The sequence below is a fragment of the Centroberyx gerrardi genome, chromosome 19 (assembly GCF_048128805.1).
Source record: "Centroberyx gerrardi isolate f3 chromosome 19, fCenGer3.hap1.cur.20231027, whole genome shotgun sequence".
Taxonomy (NCBI): Eukaryota; Metazoa; Chordata; class Actinopteri; order Beryciformes; family Berycidae; genus Centroberyx; species Centroberyx gerrardi.
In genome coordinates this window covers 20,150,661-20,175,362 of record NC_136015.1, presented here as the reverse complement: position 1 = coordinate 20,175,362, position 24,702 = coordinate 20,150,661, and the positions used below count along the sequence as shown (strand labels likewise).

The 24,702-nt window shown below is 41.3% G+C and overlaps 2 protein-coding genes and 1 pseudogene across 4 annotated transcripts; 2 read left to right on the top strand and 1 right to left on the bottom strand.

Moving 5' to 3' along the window:
• Positions 1 to 356: 356 nt before the first annotated feature.
• Positions 357 to 2,612, top strand: xkr8.3 (XK related 8, tandem duplicate 3). The gene is made up of 3 exons (XM_078290178.1): positions 357 to 682; positions 1,466 to 1,653; positions 1,885 to 2,612. The coding sequence occupies exons 1-3, from the start codon at positions 357 to 359 to the stop codon at positions 2,610 to 2,612; spliced, it is 1,242 nt and encodes a 413-aa protein (XP_078146304.1).
• Positions 2,613 to 4,564: 1,952 nt separating this feature from the next.
• On the top strand, positions 4,565 to 7,956 carry LOC139908300 (XK-related protein 8 pseudogene; annotated as a pseudogene). The gene is made up of 3 exons (XR_013507482.1): positions 4,565 to 4,878; positions 5,598 to 5,788; positions 6,593 to 7,956. The product of XR_013507482.1 is annotated as an XK-related protein 8 pseudogene (transcript).
• A 19-nt stretch (positions 7,957 to 7,975) lies between these two features.
• eya3 (EYA transcriptional coactivator and phosphatase 3) lies at positions 7,976 to 24,362 on the bottom strand. 2 transcript variants are annotated; one of them, XM_078290296.1, is made up of 18 exons: positions 24,271 to 24,362; positions 21,864 to 21,968; positions 21,014 to 21,063; positions 20,645 to 20,739; positions 20,485 to 20,565; positions 20,192 to 20,261; positions 19,454 to 19,563; positions 18,740 to 18,825; positions 18,427 to 18,604; positions 17,674 to 17,843; positions 17,144 to 17,227; positions 16,932 to 17,021; positions 16,672 to 16,730; positions 16,143 to 16,303; positions 13,904 to 14,018; positions 12,499 to 12,620; positions 12,211 to 12,311; positions 7,976 to 11,869 (listed from the first exon to the last, which is right to left on the bottom strand). In XM_078290296.1, exons 2-18 carry the CDS (start codon positions 21,918 to 21,920, stop codon positions 11,789 to 11,791), a joined length of 1,710 nt encoding a protein of 569 aa, XP_078146422.1. In that variant the 5' UTR covers positions 21,921 to 21,968; positions 24,271 to 24,362; the 3' UTR covers positions 7,976 to 11,788. The 2 variants fall into 2 exon arrangements, with proteins under 2 accessions (XP_078146422.1, XP_078146423.1); XM_078290297.1 differs by having other exon boundaries at positions 20,645 to 20,736.
• Between the last annotated feature and the right edge of the window lie 340 nt (positions 24,363 to 24,702).

Below are 24,702 nucleotides of genomic sequence, written 5' to 3'. Positions count from 1 at the left end.
TCCACTCCGGATTTTGCGACCTGCCGCGTGCAGCTTTGAGTTGTGGTGGGAGGGGCTACTACAAACTTCTGATCACTGATCATTTACAAACATACCTGCTCTTCTATCTGGATTCTGGAAGTTATTTTAAACTTTCATACAACAAAAAGTTTCCGCATCTTGCTATCCACCGTTTCCTTAATATGCGGTGTGGTTATCTTGTCGCTCAGATGTGAAAATCGAGGAAATTTCTTTTTTCAATGGGTTGAAGAAGGAGAAGTCGCATGGGGGAAAATAACGGTACACGAAACCGGTTAGCTGAGTGTTAGCTAACGTCAACAGGTTGGCTTCCTGCTAGCTAACTCGGTCAAACAGCCATGGATTGCGGGACTTTTTCTAAATATTCTTGGCTCGACTTTGTTTTCTCTGTAATCGGAGTGTGCACCTTCCTGCTGGACTGGGGGTCGGACGTGTGGGTGGCCACCGAGTTTTACTGGCGCGGAGATTTCTTCTGGTTCGGGGTGCTGGTCGGCCTCATGGTGCTGTCGTCGGTCGTGGTCCAGATGTTCAGCTGGTTCTGGTTCCAGTACGACCGGCAGCTAGAGGGCTTCAGCGCACAAACTTCAGCTGACTCCGTCCTCTTCGGCGGCCGAGTCCAGCTCTCCTGCCTCCTGCATGTGCTGCAGCTCGGCTTCTTCTGCAGGTGGGAACCGATGCTGTTGGATTCAAGGCATTTTTCCATTTTTTTTGTTGCCAAATGCTTATTATGTAATGTTTGAATAATGGGACCAGTCTCAATCTGTTTATATCACTAAAATAATTTTGGCTTAATCAATTGATCGGGTGATTTATTGATTGATTATAGCGATATAATAGCTATCACTAGGTCAAATTATTCAGTGATGATGGAATGAAACAGCCTAGACTTATTTTCTTGTGTTGTAAATGCTTGCCTAACTGATAGTAGTTTCTCAAGATGTGGAAAGTCCTTCAGCAACAGGTTAAACCCATTCAAAGGAGATGCAAACAAAGCCTAAGTCTGGACCAAAGTGAAATAATGGTCATTCATTGAAGATGTGTACCCCAGCATAATACCTATATCTTCACTGCAGGGTGTTTCTCAGTGTGCCTATTCATGTGAAAGTGGACGTTCACACAGAGCAGCTCAAGCAAGCATGTAATAACATCTGACTGGTGCAGAAACCATAAAGATAATTTTCAGGTGCGGCAACAAGTAAATCCAGTGTCAGAAATGAACTGAATACATAGAATGCACACATAATGAGTGAATACCTTATGATAATAGCTGAGGACTTGGTTGATATGAGTCAACTCTATTAAAGGCCCCTTATACATCATGTCAGATTGAATTTATTCACAACAAATTACATAATTGCGTGGCAATTGGTATGTGAGCTCTGCTGTCCCATTCTCTGAAGATACATGCACCATTTAATATCCTGTTTTAACACATTTGTCCATGCAGGCACATCTCTGCCATATGGCAGGGCTTCAGGGTGTGGTGGCGGAAGGAGCAAGGGTCGGAGTACGCCGTTTACCTGACACACGACCTCAGCATGCTGCGGCTCATCGAGACCTTCTGCGAGAGCGCCCCTCAGCTCACCCTCATGATCTACATCATGCTGCACACCAACAAGGCCAGGACCGTACAGTGTGAGTTACCGCCCCCCTCTGTTTCACCCTGCAGGTTTTATCAGATAATCGGGCCTCCAAAAATAGGGAGAACCACTGTGAATCAAAGAGGAACATAAGGTGAGGTTGTGAATACCACTGTTTGGTGTAAGGAAAGGCTACAAACACCGCAAACTTCCTCTTGGTTGCTACACTGATGGCACAACTTCTGTTTTGTAGGTGTGAGCGTTGCTGCATCAACCACTTCCATAGCCTGGATGGTGGTGGACTACCACCGCTCGCTGCGCTCCTTCCTCCCAGACAAGGCCAAGCAGGGCTGGGGCTCCTCCTTGGTCTACTTCCTGTGGAACCTGCTGCTGATTGCCCCCCGCGTGGCGGCCATTGCCCTCTTCGCCTCTGTCCTGCCCAGGTACATCGCCGCCCACTTCCTGACGCTGTGGACCGTTCTCGTGTTCTGGGTCTGGCGACAGAAGACGGACTTCATGGACAGCAGCGGCGGGGAGTGGCTCTACCGGGCCACCGTAGGTCTCATTTGGTACTTCAGCTGGTTCAACGTAGCGGAGGGTCGCACCCGAAGCAGGAGCGTCATCTACCACTCCTTCATGATGACAGACGGAGGAATCCTGCTGGCCACTTGGTGGTGCTACAGAGACCCGGTCCTGAGTCAGTCGTACGACTTCGTCCTGCTCGCTGCTCTGCCCTCCACCTACTTCCTGGGTCTGGCCTTCAAAGCGCTCTACTACTGCTGCTTCCACCCCAAGCTGTGGAGGCCCCCGGTGAGAGACCCAGGACTGGCTGATGAGATGCCTGATGGGAAGGTGTCCTTCAGAGACTTCTCCATCCAGGACAGCACCTTGTCCTCCCAGCTCCTCAACAAGAGGATGGCCCGCCATGCCACTCACTTTTACTCAGAACAAGAAGTCACTAAAAATATCAAAAGGACAAAGGGAGACGAACCACCAGCCACCAGCGCTGTCTGACTGTGTGTCAGATCCCACAATGCACTACAGTTAAATGTTACATTACTTGATAGTGATGGAAAGCAGCAAGCCTGCAGTCCATCTCTAGACTGTCTCCCCTTTATGCTGCATGATTCATATATAGTTCTTGAAGCTGTGGTAACTTGATAAACTCATGCTAAAATATTACAGTGAAAAGCTACTGATATTGGATATATTTTCTATGGTATTTTATTATCTTTACACTTTTGAGTATATGTTTGCATTTCAAGATAAATGTTTCTCTTTTACACTACATGTGGCCTAGAGCATGTTGTCACTGTCGGATGAAAACCTTGTATCTCCAAAATGTCAGCTTTTCAGGAACTAACAGCCTGTATATTTTACATTATCCAGTCAGTTTTCAGGTTTCATAAACCCAAGAGGTCGGAGCATTTCCTCATAATCCTTAAATTGAAGTGAAAACATGAAAACCACCAAAATTGGATTTGCAAGGTTTTTACATGGCAACAGCGATATCTTAAGTTTGTGTAAGTTTGTAATGTTTTCATGTGTTTTTGGACACTCTTACACTTGTTACACTTTTCTTTATCTTTTCAAGGACAATGAATGTACAATCTATCATCAGGAGTTCCCTTTTTAATCTCTTTGTCCTGTTACTGTGCCATGCCACTATATTAGACCACTTTGACAGGGTGCTCGTATTTCTCTACATAACATTCATATTGTAAAACAAGTTCAAGTCAAATTATAATTGTTCACATATTAACCAAGCATTGTTAGCCCATCTCTAGCAGTGACTAAGGGGAAGCTGGTATTCTTGTGTGACTTAAAAACCAAATTTTTTCTTTTTTTGTATTTTGTATATTTTATTATCCCCGTGGGGAAATTTGTCCTCTGCATTTGACCCATCCTATACACACTAGGAGCAGTGGGCAGCCGCAGTACAGCGCCCGGGGACCAACGGAGTATTAACCCTAACATACATTTTGATGGTTTTTACCTGGAATAGTTCCAGGTAAAAACATATTGTTACTGTTGCTCACTCAGCCAGTGTTTCTATAGCTTGTGTAAATGTCACATATGCCAAACATACTGTATCTGTTTACTTTGGTATCAGTTCCAGTTGATTTATGCTCGTAGAAGCATACTATTCTTTCAGTGTGTAGAAATAAATTGTGTTAACACTGGGACGATCAGCATTATTCTAGAAAAAAACATGTTTTTTGGTGTCCTGATATTTGTTCAGGTTGGTATTTTGTTTTATGTCAGGACTCTATTTTCTTATGTCAGACCTTTTTAAAATTTACAATACATTTTAAAGTATTTTCATACAGAGTATAGTAGTAGCTGCCCCATTTATTTACTATAAACTCTGCTGAAACCTGTTCTCTTTCTCTTACCTCATTTGCTATGTATGATTATTAAAGTGATAAGAATTTTAAATACTTCTGCATTATCTTTTTTTTAACATGTACTTTTCTGTTGCATGTCCATTACATAGACAACTGATATAGTTCTAATATGTAAAAACATGGTAGCAGCAAAGACAGACTCTAGTTGACTTTAATAATAATCTTACACAGCTCAGATATATATATATATATATATATTATTATTTTTTTTTTAACAGTAAAATTACAAGATGTGAACATTATGCAGCTATACTGTAGGAGTGAGAGGTTTGAGTTTCATGTGTGTGCAAATGTGGCAACAATGGCTGTGTTCATATGGTATGTATGTGCCTTTAAGACTTCATGTGACTCGTTAGTTTGAAAGGAGGGGTCATGTTTAAACACCCTGAACCTTGACTGTTTGCTCGCTTTCAGTTTTCACTCAAGGGTTTGAGAGAGAGAGAGAGAGGAAGAGGCGTAAACAGCTGTACACTACAGCTGTTGTAGATGTAGCAGTGCCAGTTGCAGGTAGTTTAGAAGATACGATACGATACAACTTTATTGTCAGTTTAGACAGAAATGTTTGGAATGGACAGTGGCGTTGCCTTGAAGTACTCCTGCTGGGACTTCCTGTTTACTTTCGGGGGTCTGCTGCTCTTTCTGTTCGACATAGCGCTGGATGCATGGGCTGTTGTGACTTTCTACCAGGAGAAGGCCTACTTCAGCCTGGGTCTGCTGCTGCTGTTTCTGCTGGGATCCTCGGCTCTGGCTCAGGTCTACAGCTGGCTGTGGTATCGTTATGATAACTATGAGACAAAGACGAAGGTGGAGAAGTGCCTGAACCGGCTGTCACTCAAGCTCCTCCATGTGCTGCAGCTGGGAGTCTACTTCAGGTTGTGAAAGCTTTGTTGATTGATGATCTTAGTGTGTTGAAATGGCCGCAGGCTGTGTTTCTATTTATCGCACTCTGAGTAGTATGGGTGGGGAACTGGACCTGTAAGAGTGGGTCTAAGTGCAACTAATGGGAACTAAGCTAATACAAATTAGAAGCATTTCTGTTGCTTGAGAAAGCTCCACCAAACAGCTTTCAAAATGTAGCTCCACCCTAATTCCCATCTCCCTGTTCATGGAAACACTCTCATTTACAGGAAATGCAAAGTAAACATTCAATGAGCTGGTGCATTATGTTGTAAATACTCACAATAGAAAAGATCTTAGTCATTATGTTTTCATGTTGGCGTCTGTCTGTGTGTTTGTGTGTCTGTCTATCTATCTATCTATCTATCTATCTATCTATCTATCTATCTTATCTGTTTATCTGTGTGTGTTTGTGTGCAGACATATTCTTGTGAACACACTAACTCAGGAACAATACATGATAGAGACTTCATACTTACTTCATACTAATACCACCCATGTGTTATGTGAAGACAAGTATGTTGACAGAAATATTTGCTATTTTCATAACTGGCTATGTTTAATATACTGTATCATGGTGATTGTGGTGGGACATTAGGCAGCTTAAATGCCTCTTGTTTGTCATTTGTATGCTTGGCTCTGGTGGTGCTGAAGCAAAGCAGACAGACTCATTCACGCTCCTTCTCCCTCTCAGGTACGCTGGTGTAATGGAGGCCTCGGTACGCAGCTTCATCTCAAAGAGCCGAGACCCCGAGGGCGTCGTCGTGTTCCTGACCCACGACCTCAGCATGCTGCGGCTCATAGAGGCGTTTTCGGAGAGCGCCCCCCAACTCGTCCTCATGCTCGCCATCATTCTGCAGAGGGGCGCGCTGGATCCCATGACAAGTACGTACTCGCACGCCTGAAAACTGAACTATGTAGATTTGGGATAGAAGTGTGAATCACCGCCTGTAATAGATATGTTTAGTAGTGAATAATTATAGTGTCTCAAAAGGAAATTTACGTCACCAGAGCACTGAGGCTAGAAAGTATCAGTATTTCTGTTGTGATCATACCAGGGCCGTAGCTAGGAATTAGGGGGACCCAGAATTAAGTGACTCTGGGCCCCCCTCCATTTCCCTCTCATCCCCACACCAACATTATTCCACCTATGGCAAACATCTATATCTACCCATCCATAACTCAAACGCACCTCCACACATTCATTTATTGATCAAATATCGGACACTTACGTAATTGAAGTTTTTAATTTGCATAAGAAAAGCTGAGACAATTGTTATTCCTGCTTGCTCTCAGATAACACAACAGTTGCTGTATCATATTTTTGAGAAAGTTTCATTTTCAGTTTTGTAGATTTCAACCAAACCTTGCTTCGAAACCAGAGCAGTGTGAAATAAAAGTGTAAAAACATTGCTAAATAGACACTTGAGGACCACAATAATCATTTTAGTCCAGACACTTTAGGGCCCCTCCCTCAGCTTGTTGCCCTGGCTAGTCAGCACCCGTATCACTACAGCGCCCCGGGGTCTTACCGTCCCTAAATTTTTACGATTCGTCTAGGCTTGCTGTTGCTCCAAGTTGCCTTACTCAGTTTACAAAGCAAGAAGCCATTGCGCTCATGTGTAAACCGTAACCATTAAATCATATTAGATGTTGTGGCGTCCCTGTGATGATCTCTGTCTTCCTCAGTGTTCAAGGCGGTCGGCTCGGTGTCAGCCATCACCTGCAGTGTGACCATGTACCACCGCTCCCTGCGCTCCTTCCTGCCCGACAAGCACCAGCAGCAGATCTGCTCGTCGCTGGTCTACTTCCTGTGGAACCAGCTGCTGATCGCCCCGCGCCTGGCCGCTATCTCCCTGTTCGCCTCCGTCCTGCCCTGTTACGTCTTCGCCCACTTCCTGTGTTCTTGGATGATTCTCTTCTTCTGTGCCTGGCAAGCCAAGACCACCTTCATGGACAGCGCCGGTGGGGAATGGCTCTTCCGGGCCACCGTAGGCCTCATTTGGTATTTCAGCTGGTTCAATGTGGTGGAGGGGCAAACCAGGTACAGGTCTTTGCTGTACCACCTCTATATAATGGTTGATATTGTGCTTCTGTGCGGTCTGTGGTGCTGGCAGGTCCACATCAAATCACCATATTTTGATATAACACTTTTACACGCCATAATCACTAGTGTTATCATTATTGTATTATTCATCTTTGGTATCTTAGTTAAAGGACTATACTATATGTACTGTCATCCAAAGATTGGTAAGCATGAGATGAATGGGTCGCCCTCTGGACTGGACTCAGATACGGTGGATTTGGCTGAGGTGAAAAGCCATGATGATGACTTACAATCAGACAGCATGCTTCGCAGCATCCGCAGCGCACCAGAACCCGCACCAGCGCAGAAGCGAGAGAATAAAAGAATGAGGAAGTTGGCGGAGAACTTCTACTCCTGACCTGCATCACTTGACAGCCACAGGACACAGGAGGAGGGTAGAGAGACGTGTGAGTCATGCAGGAACACGGGTTGAGAAGAGAGAAGCACACACTAATCGTCGTCATCGTCATCATGGGGCCGTGTGAGATCAGGGGGTTTCAACCTGCTCTCTAAAACTTTAATGACTGATACGATTTCAGAAGAGACAAATGAAATTCTGGCTTAGCTGATGAAGACTGTGATACAGTTGGTTTCACTACTGTTGACAAAATGCACTTTTTGTGAGTGGATAAATTGTCTGCTAAATGACGTAATGTAATGTAAAAACACTCTGATTCATTGAGGGTTTATTTTTCACTTCTGTTACTATCAACGGATGTAATTTTGTCCATGACTACGCAATTCGTCTGTGGGTTTTACCAATAACAGCTGACCGGCTGGTTCTCCTCCCACACACTCAGGTTTTAGTGGTGTTTTAAGAGTTATACTAATAATTCTAATAATACTAATAATACATCTTCTTTATATAGCGCTTTCTCAATGACTCAGAGCACTTTACAGCTTAAAAACAAAACAGTATTAAAACACCATTAAAAAATATATATATACTATTTGAATACTTGTAAGGTTTGTATAATGTACAATTACAATGTGATGCAATTGTATTATTTTATTCATTGTGTACAGTAATTTATAAACACAAAATGATATTGAACTCAATCAGTAAATGTGTCATTTTTGAAACTTTTTAAAATTTATTTACATTGTAATGAGTGTCTTAAGTACACAGGAAAACCTTACAGGACCATAAACAGTGTTCCGGTCCCAAACAGCTAGTGTGGGGAAATAGTGATTATTATTGTAATTAAATTAGCATTGAGTATTAAGATAGTGTTCAGTTGACAGGATCACGTTGAGCCTCTCGTTATCCTACGTAGCCTCACAGGTCTTTGAAAATGAGATGAAATATATAAAAAGGAAAAAAAAAATAAAACAGACAGCATTTTAAAAATAACAGTATTTGGCATTGAAAAAAAGAGGAAAAGTCAGATCTAGCGCATATACCCCTTAAACATTGCATGGTCATTTTTTGATAGCCATGGTATACTTCAACACAGACTGACATGCAGACAAAAAAAAAAGTATAACAAACAGCAACCAGGAAACACATTCCACAAGCTAGTACAGAAAACAAAAATGTAAAGATTGCATATGGTTTCTCTCTTTTCTCAGATGCATGACAACACTGACTGCAAAAACCACAAAGGATTGATTCTGAATAAGCCCATTTCCCCTCGACTCATTTAGGTAGTACAGCACTGAACTATCAAACAAAAGCATAGGATTGTTCGCAATATACATGTTTCACCAGAGTGAGTTGATCTGATTTGTATTCAACATACCATGTATTACAGATTGATTGTCTCTAAGCGATGTAAGCATTTCACAGCAACAAAATGCAATTTCCTTTTCAAAAGGAAAAAAAAAAAAAAATATTACAAAACAGATGATTGTTGCGAGATGAGAATTTCACTAGTAAATATCTGAAAAATAACTGAATTGTTTCATTCCAAAATGAGATATCCACCACTTGAAAAACATGATACCTTGTCTGAGAAATTGATTGCTGGCAGCAAAGTAACACTCATTATTTACTATTCTTGACAATATTCCCTTCCCTTTAACTTTTTAGAGGATTAACTTATTTGTGTTTCTTTAAACTCTGAGCAGTGGCCACCAGGCAACATTTTATCCCCCAAAATGGATACAGAGCTTTCTGGAAGGAAACCCTTCAATTACAGTGCAGACAGGACAGTCAAATCAAAATTAATATGTCTAACTTAGTAACAAAACTTACTGGAGCATTACAATAAGTCTCGACAGCATTTACAAAAAAAAGTATAGAGTAAAAAAAAAGTAAAATAACACTTCAGATAATGTAACAATAATGCGATGATAATGTATTAAACAAAATCTTAACTATTTCCCTTTGAGATTATGTGTACAGATGATGGTTAAAGGCACAATATAAATATGCACAGTCACTCAAGAAAGACAAACAAATACACAGAAAACACATTCTTAACGGTCAAGCTGCATGTGTGTAAATACGAAATCTTCTTCAGGCTCAGTATTGTTCAGTCGTAATCTCACTCAGACCAGGGGAAGTCGACCCTCCTGCTCTCTTGACCAGCTACTTCAGGCAAATCAAATCCCTTGAAATACAGTTAATGAACAAACCACTAACTAGAAATGTATTGCACAGTCATCCCTTGTTTCTCCCCCAATACGACTTAATGACAAGGGTGCGGGTTGCAATGTGGCCGACTGATAAACTCCAGAACTGTATCAGCTGTAGCTGACCTTGGGGTTTAAATTTTGTCTGTCACAACAAATATCCCCAAGTGCCAACCAACTGCAGATACTGTGCGTGTCAACTGACTAAACCCAACTTGAAAAACTACCTGTGATTCAAAAGCAACTGAGAAATTATACTGCATGTCTTTGGAAATAAATGTACGCAGTTTTTTTTGGTAAATGACCACCACAACATTCAACTGCATCAACAAAGCAACTATAACATGCCCACATGTAAAGCTAATGAAATGTAATTCTGCAAGTGGCCAACAAGTTATTTTGTTATCCCTGTCTAAAGAAATTCGTATTTGCCAAACAAAATTCATTGGTTTTGTCAACTAAGTCAATAGTTGATTTAATCCACAAATTTGCAAAAAACTGCTTTCTCTATATTGTTCTCCTCACGCAATTAAACAGTCAGTTTGTGAATAATGTGATGAGATGTCACAACTTTCCAGCAAATCACCAACAGAAAAGAAAATGATAAATAAAATCTCTTGGCCGACTATGATCCTAACAATCGATCAGCTCAGTCAGAGGCTATGAGGTGCGAGTCCTAAAATGTATCTGCCATGACTTGGAAACACTGAACATATAGAGTATTTATTACCAGGGTCACGTTATCCTTATTCACATGTCAAACAACATAAACGGCTAACCCAACTCCAACCGCAAAACCATTGTATTTAATACAATATGTGTACATTGTGCGACTCGTTTTTCATCTTTCATCTGAACACTTTTACGAGCTTTATCAATGGAAGTCTCCTCATAGGAATTCAAGGACACTTAGGACTGTGCTCTGAGGAGCGGCTGACCAAAACAACAGGTTGTCTCACTATACACATTGTACACATTGATTATGCTCAAGAAACTGTGCATCGTCTGACTAATACTACTGGGGCAGGAAATTAACTTTTGTCCACCAGCCACTGAGACTCCAAAATTCAAAGGCTATCATCGCCGTTTTACCAGTTGGAGTAGTTTTCAGGATAGAGAAGAACCTCCAATTAATGGTTGGTGAACTGGCAAAGTGGCTGGTACAGTTAAACTCCCCAGTCGTTGCCGAAATTTTAAGCGTTTGGCTTGCATTTCTCACCGTGACTTGCATTTCTTACTACCTCTCAGAGTAGCATGACGTACAGAAAGGCTAGTTTAGGCCTGACCAGTAGCAGGTATTTCACAGAAGCCTCTGATCCTCGGCACGTGCAAGCGACGAGCTGTTTCCATCCGCCTCCGACCACAGATCAGAAAATATTAGCAGATCGGAGAAGTCTGTGGTCATGACGCAGTGGAGAGGTCAGGGCAGCTGACTGACTGGTGGTGTGGGTTGGTCAGGTCAGGAGGGGAATTCATGGTCAATAAGGAGAACTCTATCAGTACCTTACGTCAAATAGTGGAGAGGCTACATAGGAGACAAATCAAAAAACAAAAAATCGGATTATTTGATACTTAAACAGAGCGCTGACCTCACCGACAATTGTCAGTAACTCAATGATTTGAGACAAAATGACTCATCAATGCTTTCAAGTCTTGGAATGAGTGCAAAACAACCTAGAAAGAGGGATTTTTCAATTTGTTGTGATATTATTCGTTCAATTATAGAGAGTCTGAACGGAAAGCTCAAACAACCCAAAGAGAGAAAAATCTGAAGGACATTGTCAGCCACAGGAGGCGTTTATACTTAAAAAAAAAAACCAAAAACATGAGATAAAGAGAAGGAGACCAAGGGAAAGAAAGAAACGGATGTAGGTGTCTTCCCTTCTGTGTCCAAATCAGTGCCAGTTTCAGCCTTGGTGAGGTTAGCTGCCGTAGAGGTGGGAGTGCTGGGCATGACGAGCCTTAATTCAGCCAACTGTGCATCCAGTCTGTTTCTCACAGTCGGCGCCGACCCAAAAGTCCGCCTCGGTACGTTACCATCACACAGTGAGTTACGAGTCGCCAGTGGGAGCAGGTAGGTGTTTGTAATGTATGAGTGTGTATCGTAGGCGTCGCGGAGGATTCTCAGAGACTCGGTGTCACTCCACAAGCCACCAAAAAAACAAAAAAAACAAAGACAACTGCATTTTCCCTTTAGTGTGCGACATCCAACGCCACCTCCTTTACAAGAAGTCCAGCTCCAGGGCTTGGTGCAGGGACACAAGGTCTCCATGGGTGGAGATCCGCCAGAAAGGCATGTTGTGCTGCACAGGGAGACAAAACCAAATGAGTACCATACACATTCACCCATTCACCATACACTTAGCACTTAAACTACAGAGAAATACACAATGGAGGGCATATTCTTTCTTTGCACATATTCATTATCCTTGTACATATGTATAAACCTGGTATATACACCTTTTATTATTTCATAGTTCCTACCATTTCATATTTTCTATTCTATTTCATTTCTATTACCTAAACTGCAATGTACAGAAGTCTGCACACAAGAATTTAACTCGCTTTTATACTCGCTGTAATTGTGATGTGACAATAAACAATAAACAAACAATAGAGGACAGGGAAGATGTGTAAAATTGACCTGTTTTGCTGCAAATTCCTCGTCTCGACCGTCGCCTATCACCACATAGGTCACTTTCTTCCCAAAGCGAGAGACAATCCTCTCAAAGCAGCTCTCTTTCCCTGCGTGAAAGAAAACCACAGGGGAAATTTACGACTTAACTTTAATTATAGACTTTCATAGTTAAACCTTTTGCCACACGGACTTTGCCAAGAAGCTCAAAGCGGTATATATCTAAAAATTTCCTCCTCTGTCACACTAAGGAGGGATTAATAGTGTGTCTGTTTTGTATTGTATTATCAAATTTACCTATTTTGGTGGCACTGTAGATGTTCTCGATGGGGAAGACTTCTCCCAGGCCGTAGAGCAGCACCTTTGCCAGAGCCGGAACCAGCTGAGTTGTGGTAACCAGGACATTCATACACTTACCCCTATCAGTGGGACACGGACACACACACACACACACACACACACACACACAGGATGAAGCCACAAAGCTTTGCCAGTGGAAAGACCTGTTTAAATAGTCAACACTGCATGCTGTTTACTATTCAACGACATTGGGCCACAGTTTCAGTGAGCAGTTATAAACATAGCCCATATTTAAATAATGAAGGAAAAGTATTCTGGCTCCTCTTTGATGTGTTCAACTGAAGAATGAAAATGGAGCGAGTGTGTTTGATTTGATAATTTCCTCAAGATTGATCCATTTTAAAAAGGGACATAACAGGCGAGGTAAAACCTCCATACATCTGTGATGCAGTGTGGCATTTCCAAAAGCAGATCTAGTTAATAAGTTTATATTTTACTTTTTAACAGAGATAGGAGGATGTGTCGAAACTCACTCATCTTGAAGATATTTTTAAACTAATTTAGGGCAGATTCATCACAGCCAATATCAGCCAAGCTAGTTCCTCTAGCTTTATAAACAAACTGTGTAAGCAAACTTACACAATGCCTCAAAAAGCTAACATAGTGGATAGGGAAGAGGAAGTCAGCGGGTTACGCATTTAGAATCTAGTCTTAACCTGACTGAGGTAATACTCACACTATATTGCAATATATTGCTAATGACTATAGCAATTGTCATTTAATGCCTTAGTCTGCTTTTCTTAAGAAAAAGGTCATAAACTGTGTTAAGAATAATGCATTAAAACCTAGATTTTCTGCTAAATATTTTCATTTATTCAGCCTTGTAAACACATTAGTCTAATTTCATTCAGTTTTCTTTAAATGTATGCATGCGTTAAAAAGGTTACAAAGAAAGTTTACCCTGATGCACTGAGATAATACAGAATTATAAACCATTTTAACATGGAATACAACCGCTTGCATCAACACAAACAAAACAAAGATTACCCCAAAAAAAATGGTGTAAAATGTTTTCTGTCTGATACTGAAATGACTGACAGACTGGATCTAACTGCATCACATCCCTCTGAGTAACTAACCCAACTATCAAATAAATCCATGTTAACCTGGGTTATTTGGGGAAAATTGTGTTACTTTGATTGATGTAAATACTTCAAATGAACTATCACCTTAATGTAATTGCTGAGTATTGAGTTTTGTATGTAAACACACCCACTGTCAGCATACCCACTGAAGTGGATACTGGTGTATTTGACCCATCCTGCTGCCGAATATAATCCTAAGATTTTCGGAGATGTCACTAAAACAAATGTTTGACCTAATGACCCTCCCATGTGCGGACCTGGACTGGATGAGCAGCAGGGACTTGAGTGCTGTGCTGAGCCAGGCGTCCGTAACGTTCTCGATCTCAGACTGAAGCCGCAGAAGCAGCTCCTTCTTCATGGGACTCAACAGACCTGGAGACACGGCAGCAGAATATATACAATATGCATTTATAACTTTGGCCTGGACATGGTGTGAGAAGACAACCTCAACATGGCAAATGTAATAAATGACTACAAAGTTCACTATCAGATGGCGATGACCTAAAACACGTAAGGGCTTTTGTCACTGTTCAACTAACAGATCAAATACTACTCTGATAAGATGCACCTTCCCAATGTTTTGTTATTGGTGGTGCCTAACCAAAACATAACTCCACAGTCCAATGTCCAAAAGACACACACACACACACACACTTTTGGGAGAGACACTAATATCTCTAGTAGTTCTGACCAAGTTGGTTCACCCTGATCAAAGCAGCTTTGTTAAAAAACTGTTACCCTCAGATAATCTACGCCATCTATTAAGATAAGATAGTACTTTATTGATCCCCTATTAACTGAACTACCATCAAGAACTACATCTAGTGCAGTTTTATCTATTGATGCTGAGAAAGCATTCGATCAGCTGGAATGGTCATACTTCTGAGTAGATCTTAGTCGTATGGGTAATGATGAAAATTGTATCAATATGATCAAAATACTTTATGCTAATCCATCGGCTTCTGTTATTACAAGTAATATCTGTTCTCTTCCCTTCAGAATTACAAGGAGCAATAGACAGGGGGGTCCACTTAGTCCTTTGCTTTCTTTAAATTCAACCATCGGCACAAGCCATAAGACAGTCGAAAATAATTAATCCTATAACTTTTCACTCAACAAAGCACTCCATATCCCTATATGCAGATGACATCATTTTATTTCTTAAGGAAGTGAAAACCTCTCTTCCAAATATCCTAACTATTATGGAAGAATTTAGTCAGATTTCAAGCTACAAGATAAATTGGAATAAATCATCACTACTCTACTACTACAACCCAGTCTGGTCCAAATAGTTTATGGGAATTTTAATAATACCCTTAAAGCCATTGAAGTGGATCTTGGAAGATGGAGATAATCTCCCCATATCGTTGTCAGGTAGGATATCAATTGTCAAAAAGAATATTCTTCCAAGGGTCAATTTTTGTAGCTCTGTAGCGCTTTACTGCCTCCTGCTGGTTATTGGGAGATGTTGCACCAGTTAATTTCAAATTTTAGGGATTAAGTTAATTCATCTTCAAAGGAAAAAGGGAAAACGGTGGCCTTTTACTTCCAAATTTTAAATTATACTTTCAGGCTTTGCATTTTCGTTCAATTCTAAATTGGTTCAGGCCTTCTTCTGTGGACATGGAGAGAAATTTAGCAGCACCAGCTCCCCTTAATGAAGCTGTTTTTGTAGAACACTCTCTGAATGCAAGCATAGATTCAGCCCAATCATAACCCACAGTATTTCTATTTGGCGCCATTTTGAGAAGACGAATAGTTGGTCAACAAAATGGCATGTCCATACCCCAATATTCCATAACTCCTTGTTAAAAATAGGACGTCATACTATTTTTCCTTGTCAATGGAAAAACACTACCATTCGCAGTCTGGGTGATATTATAGACTCCGAAGGCTTAAAATTATTCCAACATCTGCAGAAGTCATATAATCATATAAGCTCATTCTTTTTGTATTTACAACTTAGATCCTCCATGAAGGCCCATGGGGTCCCATGAAATACTCAACTCCCATATCATGCACTGATTAAACAAATTGATACATTACTTAAACTGCCGAAAGGACATGCTTCAATTATTTATAAATCATTATTGGATAATAAAGAGTCAACTTTAGGGGTTATACAAACGTGGAACACTGATCTTTCAGCTCCAATGCAGACCATTAATTGGAGTGGGGCCTGCAAGAACTCTATTATCGCACCCCGAAATATGAATCATAAACTGTAGGGAATAAGGGAGTGCAGGAAGGTTTAGCAAGCATTGTCATTATTATTATTATTATTGCTGTTTATTATTAATACTGTTACTGTATTACTAAATCAGTATCATTTATTGTTTTGTGGAAAAAATATGTGACTGTGGAAATTATGCTGTACCTGCATCCCAAGAAAATGAACACAAAATATATATATATATATATATTAAAAAAAAGAAAAGACAAAATAACCAGGCATTTTAAAGCATCAAAACCTCATTTTACATATTGCAAACTCACCTCCAACATTCCCTTTATACCCATTGTAGATCTCTTTTAGCCGGCGGTAGCGAAAGGCCAGTTTGCGCATCCACTCCACACCTCCCTGCACTCCTGTGGTGGCTCCTGAAGCCCCTCCGCCGCTGGGGCCGTTGAAGCCATCAGCCATGAAGTTGTAGTTACTAAGGAGGGGAGACACACAGTGTGTTTTTGGTGATGCGTTTGGATGATAAAAAGAAAAAAAAGTGATCTGGTCAAAATATATGATGCAAAACCCCATGCTTTTTACATTACTTATGTGCAAAAACATTCTTTTCTTTTGGATCTGACTTCTATTGATCGTGGCACAGATTGTATTCTAACTCTCTTATTACAGTGTTGGGTGATTTTGACGGTCAAACACAAACAGATGCTCCTGAGGTGGAAGTAGATTAAACAAAGCCAGCAGATTCAAGCTTCTTCATCAGATACCAACTGGTGTGTGATAAGGCAAAGTGATTTTAGAGTGTATTGTGTGTCTGTGTTAGCTATAAAACAGCATAAAACAAACCTCAGGTCCTGTCCATTGTCATCAGAGGCCACATCCTCAACATGGACTTGATCACACTCCTTGGAGAGACAAAAAGCAGAAGGGATTACAGATCAATTATGCATACATTTATTAACCGAACATTAACTCTAAAAAGACAACAGCAACACCCCTCTCAAGTGTCTTGTTAATTATGGGTTGTACCAGCTACTGTGATCTGTAGACAAAAAAAAAAAAAAAAAGGTCTGCCCTGGTTAGACCAGTCTGGATGCATTTCGTACCTCCAGGTCATTGAAGAAAAGGTGGGTGTCTGCCAGCTCAAAGATCAACTCCTCCATCTGCAAGCCCAAGTTCAACACAGTGGCTGGGTCCTGAACAAATACAAAACAAACTCACAATAAATATCCTTGGTTTAAACTGATCTCCACTTGGTCATTTTATGTCATATGCTGAAGGTTCAGTGAACAGTTTTTACTTATTTACAGATACAAACCTTGCCAAACTTTTGTGCAAAGGAGCCAGTAAGCAGTGAGTGGAATATAATGATGGTCTCGTCCAGATCCCACAGAAAGATGCGCTAAAAATGGCAAACAAGAATAGATTCACTGTTTGAATTTTAAAAACAGTTTCATCCATTTCATTCATACATGTTCACAATTGTGAGAACATAACATTTACAAGCCCCAATCCATTTTTACCATATCAATTTTAAGTATACACACATGAATTCTTGGGTGTATAAACGAAGACTTTATAAATTTACTTTTTGCATCTTTATCCATCCATTACAGCTGAAAACTTCTGTGTATTTTATGCCATGGTTTATGTTTAACATGACAAATGTAAACAAACCTTTTACAGCATCAAAATACCTCATAAATTCATGTTAACCTTATTAGCCCTTGCATCAATAGCTTTGTCATTAAATTTTAAAATAAAAAACAAAAAAAAGTCCACATTAAATGTTTTGTCAATGCGTGTGAGAGATAAACTCAAATTGAACTCTATTGGTGACATGGTTACCTCCAGGTCGCTGTCAGCAGGTGGGCAGTTATCGGACTTCTTGGCCTTTCCCTTGGCTTTCCCAACTGAGTTCCTGCGTCCGGCCTCTTCCTGGTCTCTGGCTCCAGCAGGCAGAGCCACGCCTGCAGGAAGGGCAACGCCCGTCGGCAGGTTCTCTCGTGGGGACGCATCTTAGCGGCAAGATACAGGCATTGGCATTAGCACTTTATTAATACATTAGTTCTGTCATGTCTCTGAAACTTTAAAAACAAACGTGTGCCGTTATCTCAATATACAATATTATCCCGATAATTATTAGTAAGATGAAAAGCTTAAAACCAGTACTGCAATATGCTGCAATTACTTAAAAATTAATCATATCAATCACAAGACTTTTCTCTTTTTTCAAACACGCTTTAATGTAAGACTGTAGAACTTATGTAAAATATTTATGCAAAATATTGACTTTTTGCGTCTGTTTTTCAGCCTCCCAATAAGTCACTGGTTATCCCGGTGATCATGGTAATAAAAATTAGGACCAGTGTCATAAATGTTATTGTTTTTCACCACAATATATAGTAATACCAGTTATTGTCCCAACCTAAATATTAGTGCAATGCATGCTGCAGAATACAGTGGTGACAAGTAATACAAATGAATGGAGATGAACACCCAATGTGATGACAGAACACTCTGGAAACAGCTGATCATATGACAAGGACTGAAGACATTAGCCTAACATTAAAGTAACTCCAAATAAAGTATTGACGACACCTCTGGTAGGCAGTCCAGCCGCGGCGGTGTCCTCTGACTTGACGGCTGGATACCCGGCCACTCCCACACCGGCACCGTGGTCGTCGCTGTTGGGCAGCCCGGCAGGCACATAGCTGGGGGGCGGGGCGTAGTACTGAGAGAACTGACTCTGTCCCAGAGAGTTGTAGCTGCTGAATTCCTGGATGAATAGGGGGAAAAAAACATCCGATCAGCAGGAGAAGACATGAGGATTAGCACAGAGAGGCAGAGAGTGTTTTGCTCTGTGGCCTCGTTTCCCTGAGGAACACCCGTGGGTCTCTGTCTGTCTCCGTACCTGGTGGGCCACCGTGGCGGAGGCTGTGGTGGCGGCCGTAGCTGAGGGGATGTTCGAGTACACACTGGATGTTGTGAAACTTGAGCCTGGTGGAGAGAAAGCACACACTTTAAAACAAAGGACAATACCAGACAAAACATCAATATTTCTACATGAAACATTGGTGCTTCGTTACCCCAGGAAGGATGACAAAAGAAGAAGAGAGCTGTGCCACTGCAAATCCAATACTCCCCCATATTTCTTTGTGTGGTTAAAATATTTGGAAAAGGGTATGGCAGCTTTATCATGTGAGACAGAGTGAGGTCGCAGCTTGCCTTGGCTGGGGTATGAGTAGTGCAGCTGGCCTGGCTGGGTTGAGGTATATGCGGTGCTGAAGCTGAGAAACCCAGGCTGGCCAACAGAGGGCGCCTCAGGCAGCCCTGTCTCTGTTTTTATGCCTGGCCACATAGCACCTGAAGATGAAGAGAGCAATGGAAGCAGAAAAAGAAAGCAAGAGAGAGAAGAGGATGAGGGAAGATAAGGGGAAATGTAAAGAAACCAGGTCTTTCAGTCAAGATGTGGGCCTTGTGTGTCAGCAGAAATCAAAAGCAATCGAATCCACAGCGCCAAAGCACGGTATAGCCTACAAAAGCATAGTAACAAAGGTGCGATGCTGGGTTTTTAGTGAGCAGACAATGTTAAACCAGGCCATTAAGAGTGAAAAGGGGGACTAACCAAAGGGTGGGAGGCCGTAGGTCTGGCCCGTCTGGGGGAAGGCAGAGTACACAGTGGACTGGGCCAGAGGAGGGAAAGCCACCTGGCTGGTGTAGGACGTCACTGCCGGGCTGAGAGAGGGAGAGAGGGAGAGAGGGGGAGAGGGGAGAGGGGGAGAGGGGGAGAGAGAGAAAATGGTTTGAGACCACAAAACTTCACAAAACTATATAAATTAGGGATGGGACGATATTTGAACTTCAATATATCACAATACAAACATGTAACAATACATATCATGGGACAGAAATATGAATTGCGATATTAGCTCCATTTTATTCTGCTGGAGTAATCACAAATGAGACGGCCTGCCCTCAAAATTTCATAAGATCAAAACTATATTTGCACTTTGTAATGACATTTTTAAAATGTTTACATTCCAGCAAGCCAATGCCATTGCTAGAAAGATTTGTGGCACAAAATTCTCCACAGTCAGACTTTGTTGTTAAACTTTTATTCATAACATTGTGTCGTGTTTTTATCGAACCTCATATCGCATCTCGAATTGTATTGTGAGGTAAGCATATCGTCCCATCCCCAATATAAACTACCGTATTACACAGTTATACAGAACTACACATGTCCTAATAAGTGGTGCAAGCAGTTGTGTTAAGCATTGATCAGTTCTTACACCTGTGTAATACAGGAAAATAATAAAACCTAAAGATATTCACATCTGTTACATACATGCAGGGTACTTACTTGCTCCCTTGGTATATCTGTGGAGTATATTCAGAGGCGGATGTTGTATCTGGTTCTTTGCAGGTCACAACTGCATTAAAAACACAAACAGAACAGCACTCACAGTTATCTTCTTACAATTATATTTTTATTATTCTTTTAGAAGCAACAGTCCGCTGAAACACACGGATGTTTCGGGCGATGCATTCCTCGGCGTGTTAAAAGCACGATGCAACTTCAGTCTGAAATTTAAGAGCAGCTTCTTTCTTTTCAGACCTTCATTAATACATTGTGCAGAGTGTTTTTGTTCATACCAGAATGTGCATACGAGTTCATGGAGTCGCCACACGCTTGACGTGCTGCTCCTCTCTCTGGGTCGGACTGCTCTTGGTTTCCTACAATCAGGGACAAAATGTCAATGTTCTGCACCAACATTTATGGAAGTTGTCGGCTCTTTCCACATTTTCCACTTACCTCCATCAAGCGGGGCACTGGACAGCGTAGGGTAAGAGCTTTCCTGCTCTGCCGAACCTAGGAGAGCAGTCGGGCTCCCATCGTCACCCAAACTACTGGAACACCAATGACAATCCATTACAATTGTATAATCTCTGCAGCCAGCCTACAGATATCTAAAGAAATGCCACTCTAGAAAGATGCATCAGACAAAAAAAAAAAGGCGAAGTACAGCAAACGCATAAAAATAAGCCACTGAGAAAAATTCCCCTCTTTGGTACCCTGTTCAAAACTCTGATTTATTCTCAGTGGTTTTCCATCAGACTGTGCAAGTAGCAATTTAAAAGATCGGAAAGATCAGAAATAGGCCTAGAATCAATGAAGACCGACCTTGGCTCTTTTTCCAGTCCATCATCTAACTCAAGCCTGGCCTTCTTTGCCTGCAAGGAAAAAAAATAGACATTTACAGAAAAGGTCTCCAACACAGTGATAGTGTGAGCGTGTGTGTATCTGAGTGAGAAAGAAGGAGAAGTACCGATTTATTGTATACAATATAATACTGAGTAAATGGGTATTCCTATTAATCTGTGTGGCATTATTTCAACAAAAACATACTTTGTTGGCAGTGCAGTACCCAGCAGGAGCATCATGTCATGTAGCTACTATGCTACCAGCAGAATAAAAAAAATGAACAGTGTCCTATTCTCTGGTGCTTCAATCTTTATCTAGACTGTAACCAATAAAGTCAAATGAAATAAAATCAGGCAATTGGTTCAAAGTTCATGTTTACGTCTGCTTTCAGCAATTGAGCCATTCTTCTCAATGAGCTATGAAGTTCTGTGTTGCGTCAGCAGGAATGTTCTTTGTGTGTACGAGTCAATTTTGCTTAAGTAAATCTATGCTGTGATACATGACTATTATCCATTTGACTGCAGTAGAAAGCTGAATACTATCCCTTTGGTCAACAAACTTGTCAAAAATACTGATTATGAATAAAATGATCAATCAAATACTAGACTACATTAAAGGCCTTTCTTTTAAGCACTTTTTCAAGGACCGTTTTTATAGATTATTTGATAAAACACAGCCCCTTCCTCCATAGCCTTGAAAAGGACATTTAAAAATAATACTTCACATTAGCGCATCAACACAATATTGTGAGGGATAGCATCACAACAGTATAATTGATTTCCCCCCCCCCCCCCCCCAACTCCAAACTGGCATCATCGTGTGGACTTACCGGCAGCTCAGGCAGCTCCTGCGCGTCATCCATCTCAGCAGCAGAGCGACCTGACATGTCCGCACGCTCGGCCTACTGTCTGTACCTGGGAAGCCTGTCTGGACCCTGCTTCACACACCCACAAGCAGACAAACACATAGGCACAGGATGAGCGGCCGGCGGCAATGCCTTATGTAGTTTTTCCATGGCGTGCTACTCCCCTCCCCTTGTCCCCTAAACATTCATCAATGCACCCCTCCCCTCCTCCTATCGCGGGGGTGATCAGCGGGGAGGTGCGGCGGAGGCTCAACAGCGGAGGAAGTGGGGCACCCTGGTCTAATCTCCAGCACGAGAGCATCAGGTGAGGCACGTGTGGCACCTACGTTGCCCCATATCCCCACCGCTCCTGTGTTTACAGTGGGATTAAGGGAGCGTGCCACCTTACATGTGACCTAACCTACATTCAGCGAAACATATTCTCCAGAAGCATTAGGTGCTCAGGTGCAAGCTGTCGTATCAATAGATGCCCCAGGGGATAAGATCTAGCCTCGTTTTGTCCACTGCTCGCTCAACTGGCCTTTCCCCACTGGTGGAAAGATAGAACATTTATATAACTGACATAATGTAGACAGAGGGGAAAAAATAGGTCAGATGGCAAATTCAAAAGCACTCCAATATGTCAGGCACATGTTAATGGTTCACGTTCTGAATCAACAGCATGCCACCTAAATTGGCCGGGACAAATCAAAGCATGTGTTAGCTTATGCAAAATCTCTGTAACTGGAACTCAAAAGGTATTACAGGTGGAGGAAATTAAGGCCATCCTTAGAATTATCCTACATATTTATATTTTATCCTATATTTAGGCTATAGCCTACATAACACCAAGTAGTCACAACCACACAAGAAGGCATCCAAATATTAGATATGAACAAGTCAAAAAGAAGTCTCAATAATACCATGAAGTCTCAATAATAACAACCTCTGGGACAAACATATTATGCACTTGAGCAATTATTTTTCAACAATATTCATTGCTGATTTATCAAAATGGAGGCCATGTTTTCATACAGATGTTAACCCTGTACTGCTGCCTGTTTCCAGGCCAACTTGACAGACTTAAACTCATCAAAACCCCAGCCAATATCACTCCAGCTGTTGCCACCGGTAACCTAGCTGCTCACTATCAACAGCTGATGCTCACTCTCCTCTGCCAACATCACAACAAGGCTTGGGTTGAATCCCAACACCTGGACCTGGGCAAGTCAATAAAGCTGTGGCCTATAGCGTGAATGGGAAACTAAACAGCTTCTACCACCATCCACTAATAAACGAGGGGCAAGTATTCTTGTAACACTTAACTTTGAGTAAATTCTGGATAATTTGTTATGTGGCCAGTGTGCTTTAGTTACTTTTAATTCTTACAAGTGTCTTGTCAATTTGATTACAGACTGTCACACTTACTGAGGAACAAAAATGTTACAGCTTGGTGTGTGCAGGTTATAAATGCATCTTGGATAAAGAAAGATGAAGCTGTCTGCATCATCTTTATAACTATCATTATCCTTAAGATGACACCGTAACGTTACTTTTCATGTTGTAGTCTGTCAATATTGTGATTGGTAGTTATTAAAGACTTTCAATACCTCTGTGGTATCAGAAATTTGAGCCGCTGTCTCTTCAGCACTGTAAGGCCTGCACACTGTAAATTAACAGCATCATTTGGAGGAAATACAGGCACGGCACAGCTTCTACCCAAGTTAACCTGCTAACGTTACCTAAACTAACGTTACCTATCTCGTCTGCAAAGATTAGCCAGCTAGCTGCTCGCTGAAACCAGCAAATACCCCCAGCCAAGTATGGTTTGTTGTGAAGGTGAGGTCTAGCATACGACTATTTCCTGAAACACAGTAGCTAGTTGGGTTTTAATTCAAATGCGGAAAAGCTGAAACACAATTTGTATATTCCCACACAAACCACACATATAGATACGAGTAGCTAACAGATTAGACAAATTTGACTGACTACAATACACACTTAGCGGGCCTATTTTACCAGCAATTAGACGCCACCATTCAAGCTCACCGACGTTAACGTTAGCTATACAACGTTACCTAGCCCACATTTAGTTATGTCAAAGGCCCTCGATCATATTACCCAGCCTGCATGTGTTTCCAACAGAAAAGTTAGTTATATCTGATGTTTATTTTGCATGCATGCTAGCTATTACATCCGATATTTAACGGTGGCTAACTAACTAGCTACCATTAGACACGAAAGTTTTCTGTTCCACAGAATAGTCGGTGACAACCATAGGAGTGGGTAATGAAATGGCAACGTGTGAAAGCATCTCATTCTCACTGCAAGCCACTACAAATCTAATCGCAAAGTATTTATGAGCCGCAAAAATGATCAATATCGATCTTACCATTGAGGAAGTAAATACGCTACGCTTTTATTTAAACGTCTTCAATTGAATCCACAGTGTCAAGCTTTGTCTGTTGTTAGGGACCACTATTTTGCAGGAAGTTTTGGTGCTTTACCACTGCGCAAGCGCACTACGTTCATTCATAGCGGTCATTGGCGCGATGCAAGGCGACAGGTGTGTAGGAGCAGCGGTGGTACTGACACACAGGTGTGAAGAACAAACCTGAAAACATGTATTATTTGAACAGATGAATCCCTTCGTTAAATTTAATCATCTTTATTTGGGGTCTATCAGTCCTAATAAATGCATGTAGATGTAAAACAGCTTTGGGCAAGTTGTATTAAGTAATGTTTTTTATTCAATACTTTGAAGTTAAGTCAGACTCATACCAGCTCAGTTCCAACAAATATGATGATGAATGCTGATTATTAA

Coding starts and splice junctions, on each gene's coding strand:
- xkr8.3 (XM_078290178.1), top strand. CDS start 357: ATGGATTGCGGGACTTTTTCTAAATATTCTTGGCTCGACTTTGTTTTC. Junction 683..1,465: donor CAGCTCGGCTTCTTCTGCAG/GTGGGAACCGAT, acceptor TTGTCCATGCAG/GCACATCTCTGCCATATGGC. Junction 1,654..1,884: donor CAAGGCCAGGACCGTACAGT/GTGAGTTACCGC, acceptor CCACTTCCATAG/CCTGGATGGTGGTGGACTAC.
- eya3 (XM_078290296.1), bottom strand. CDS start 21,920: ATGTCAGGTCGCTCTGCTGCTGAGATGGATGACGCGCAGGAGCTGCCT. Junction 18,826..19,453: donor CTACGGCCTCCCACCCTTTG/GTTAGTCCCCCT, acceptor TCTCTCCACCAG/GCTCAAGTTTCACAACATCC. Junction 17,844..18,426: donor GGCTGGACTGCCTACCAGAG/GTGTCGTCAATA, acceptor CTTGCCGCTAAG/ATGCGTCCCCACGAGAGAAC.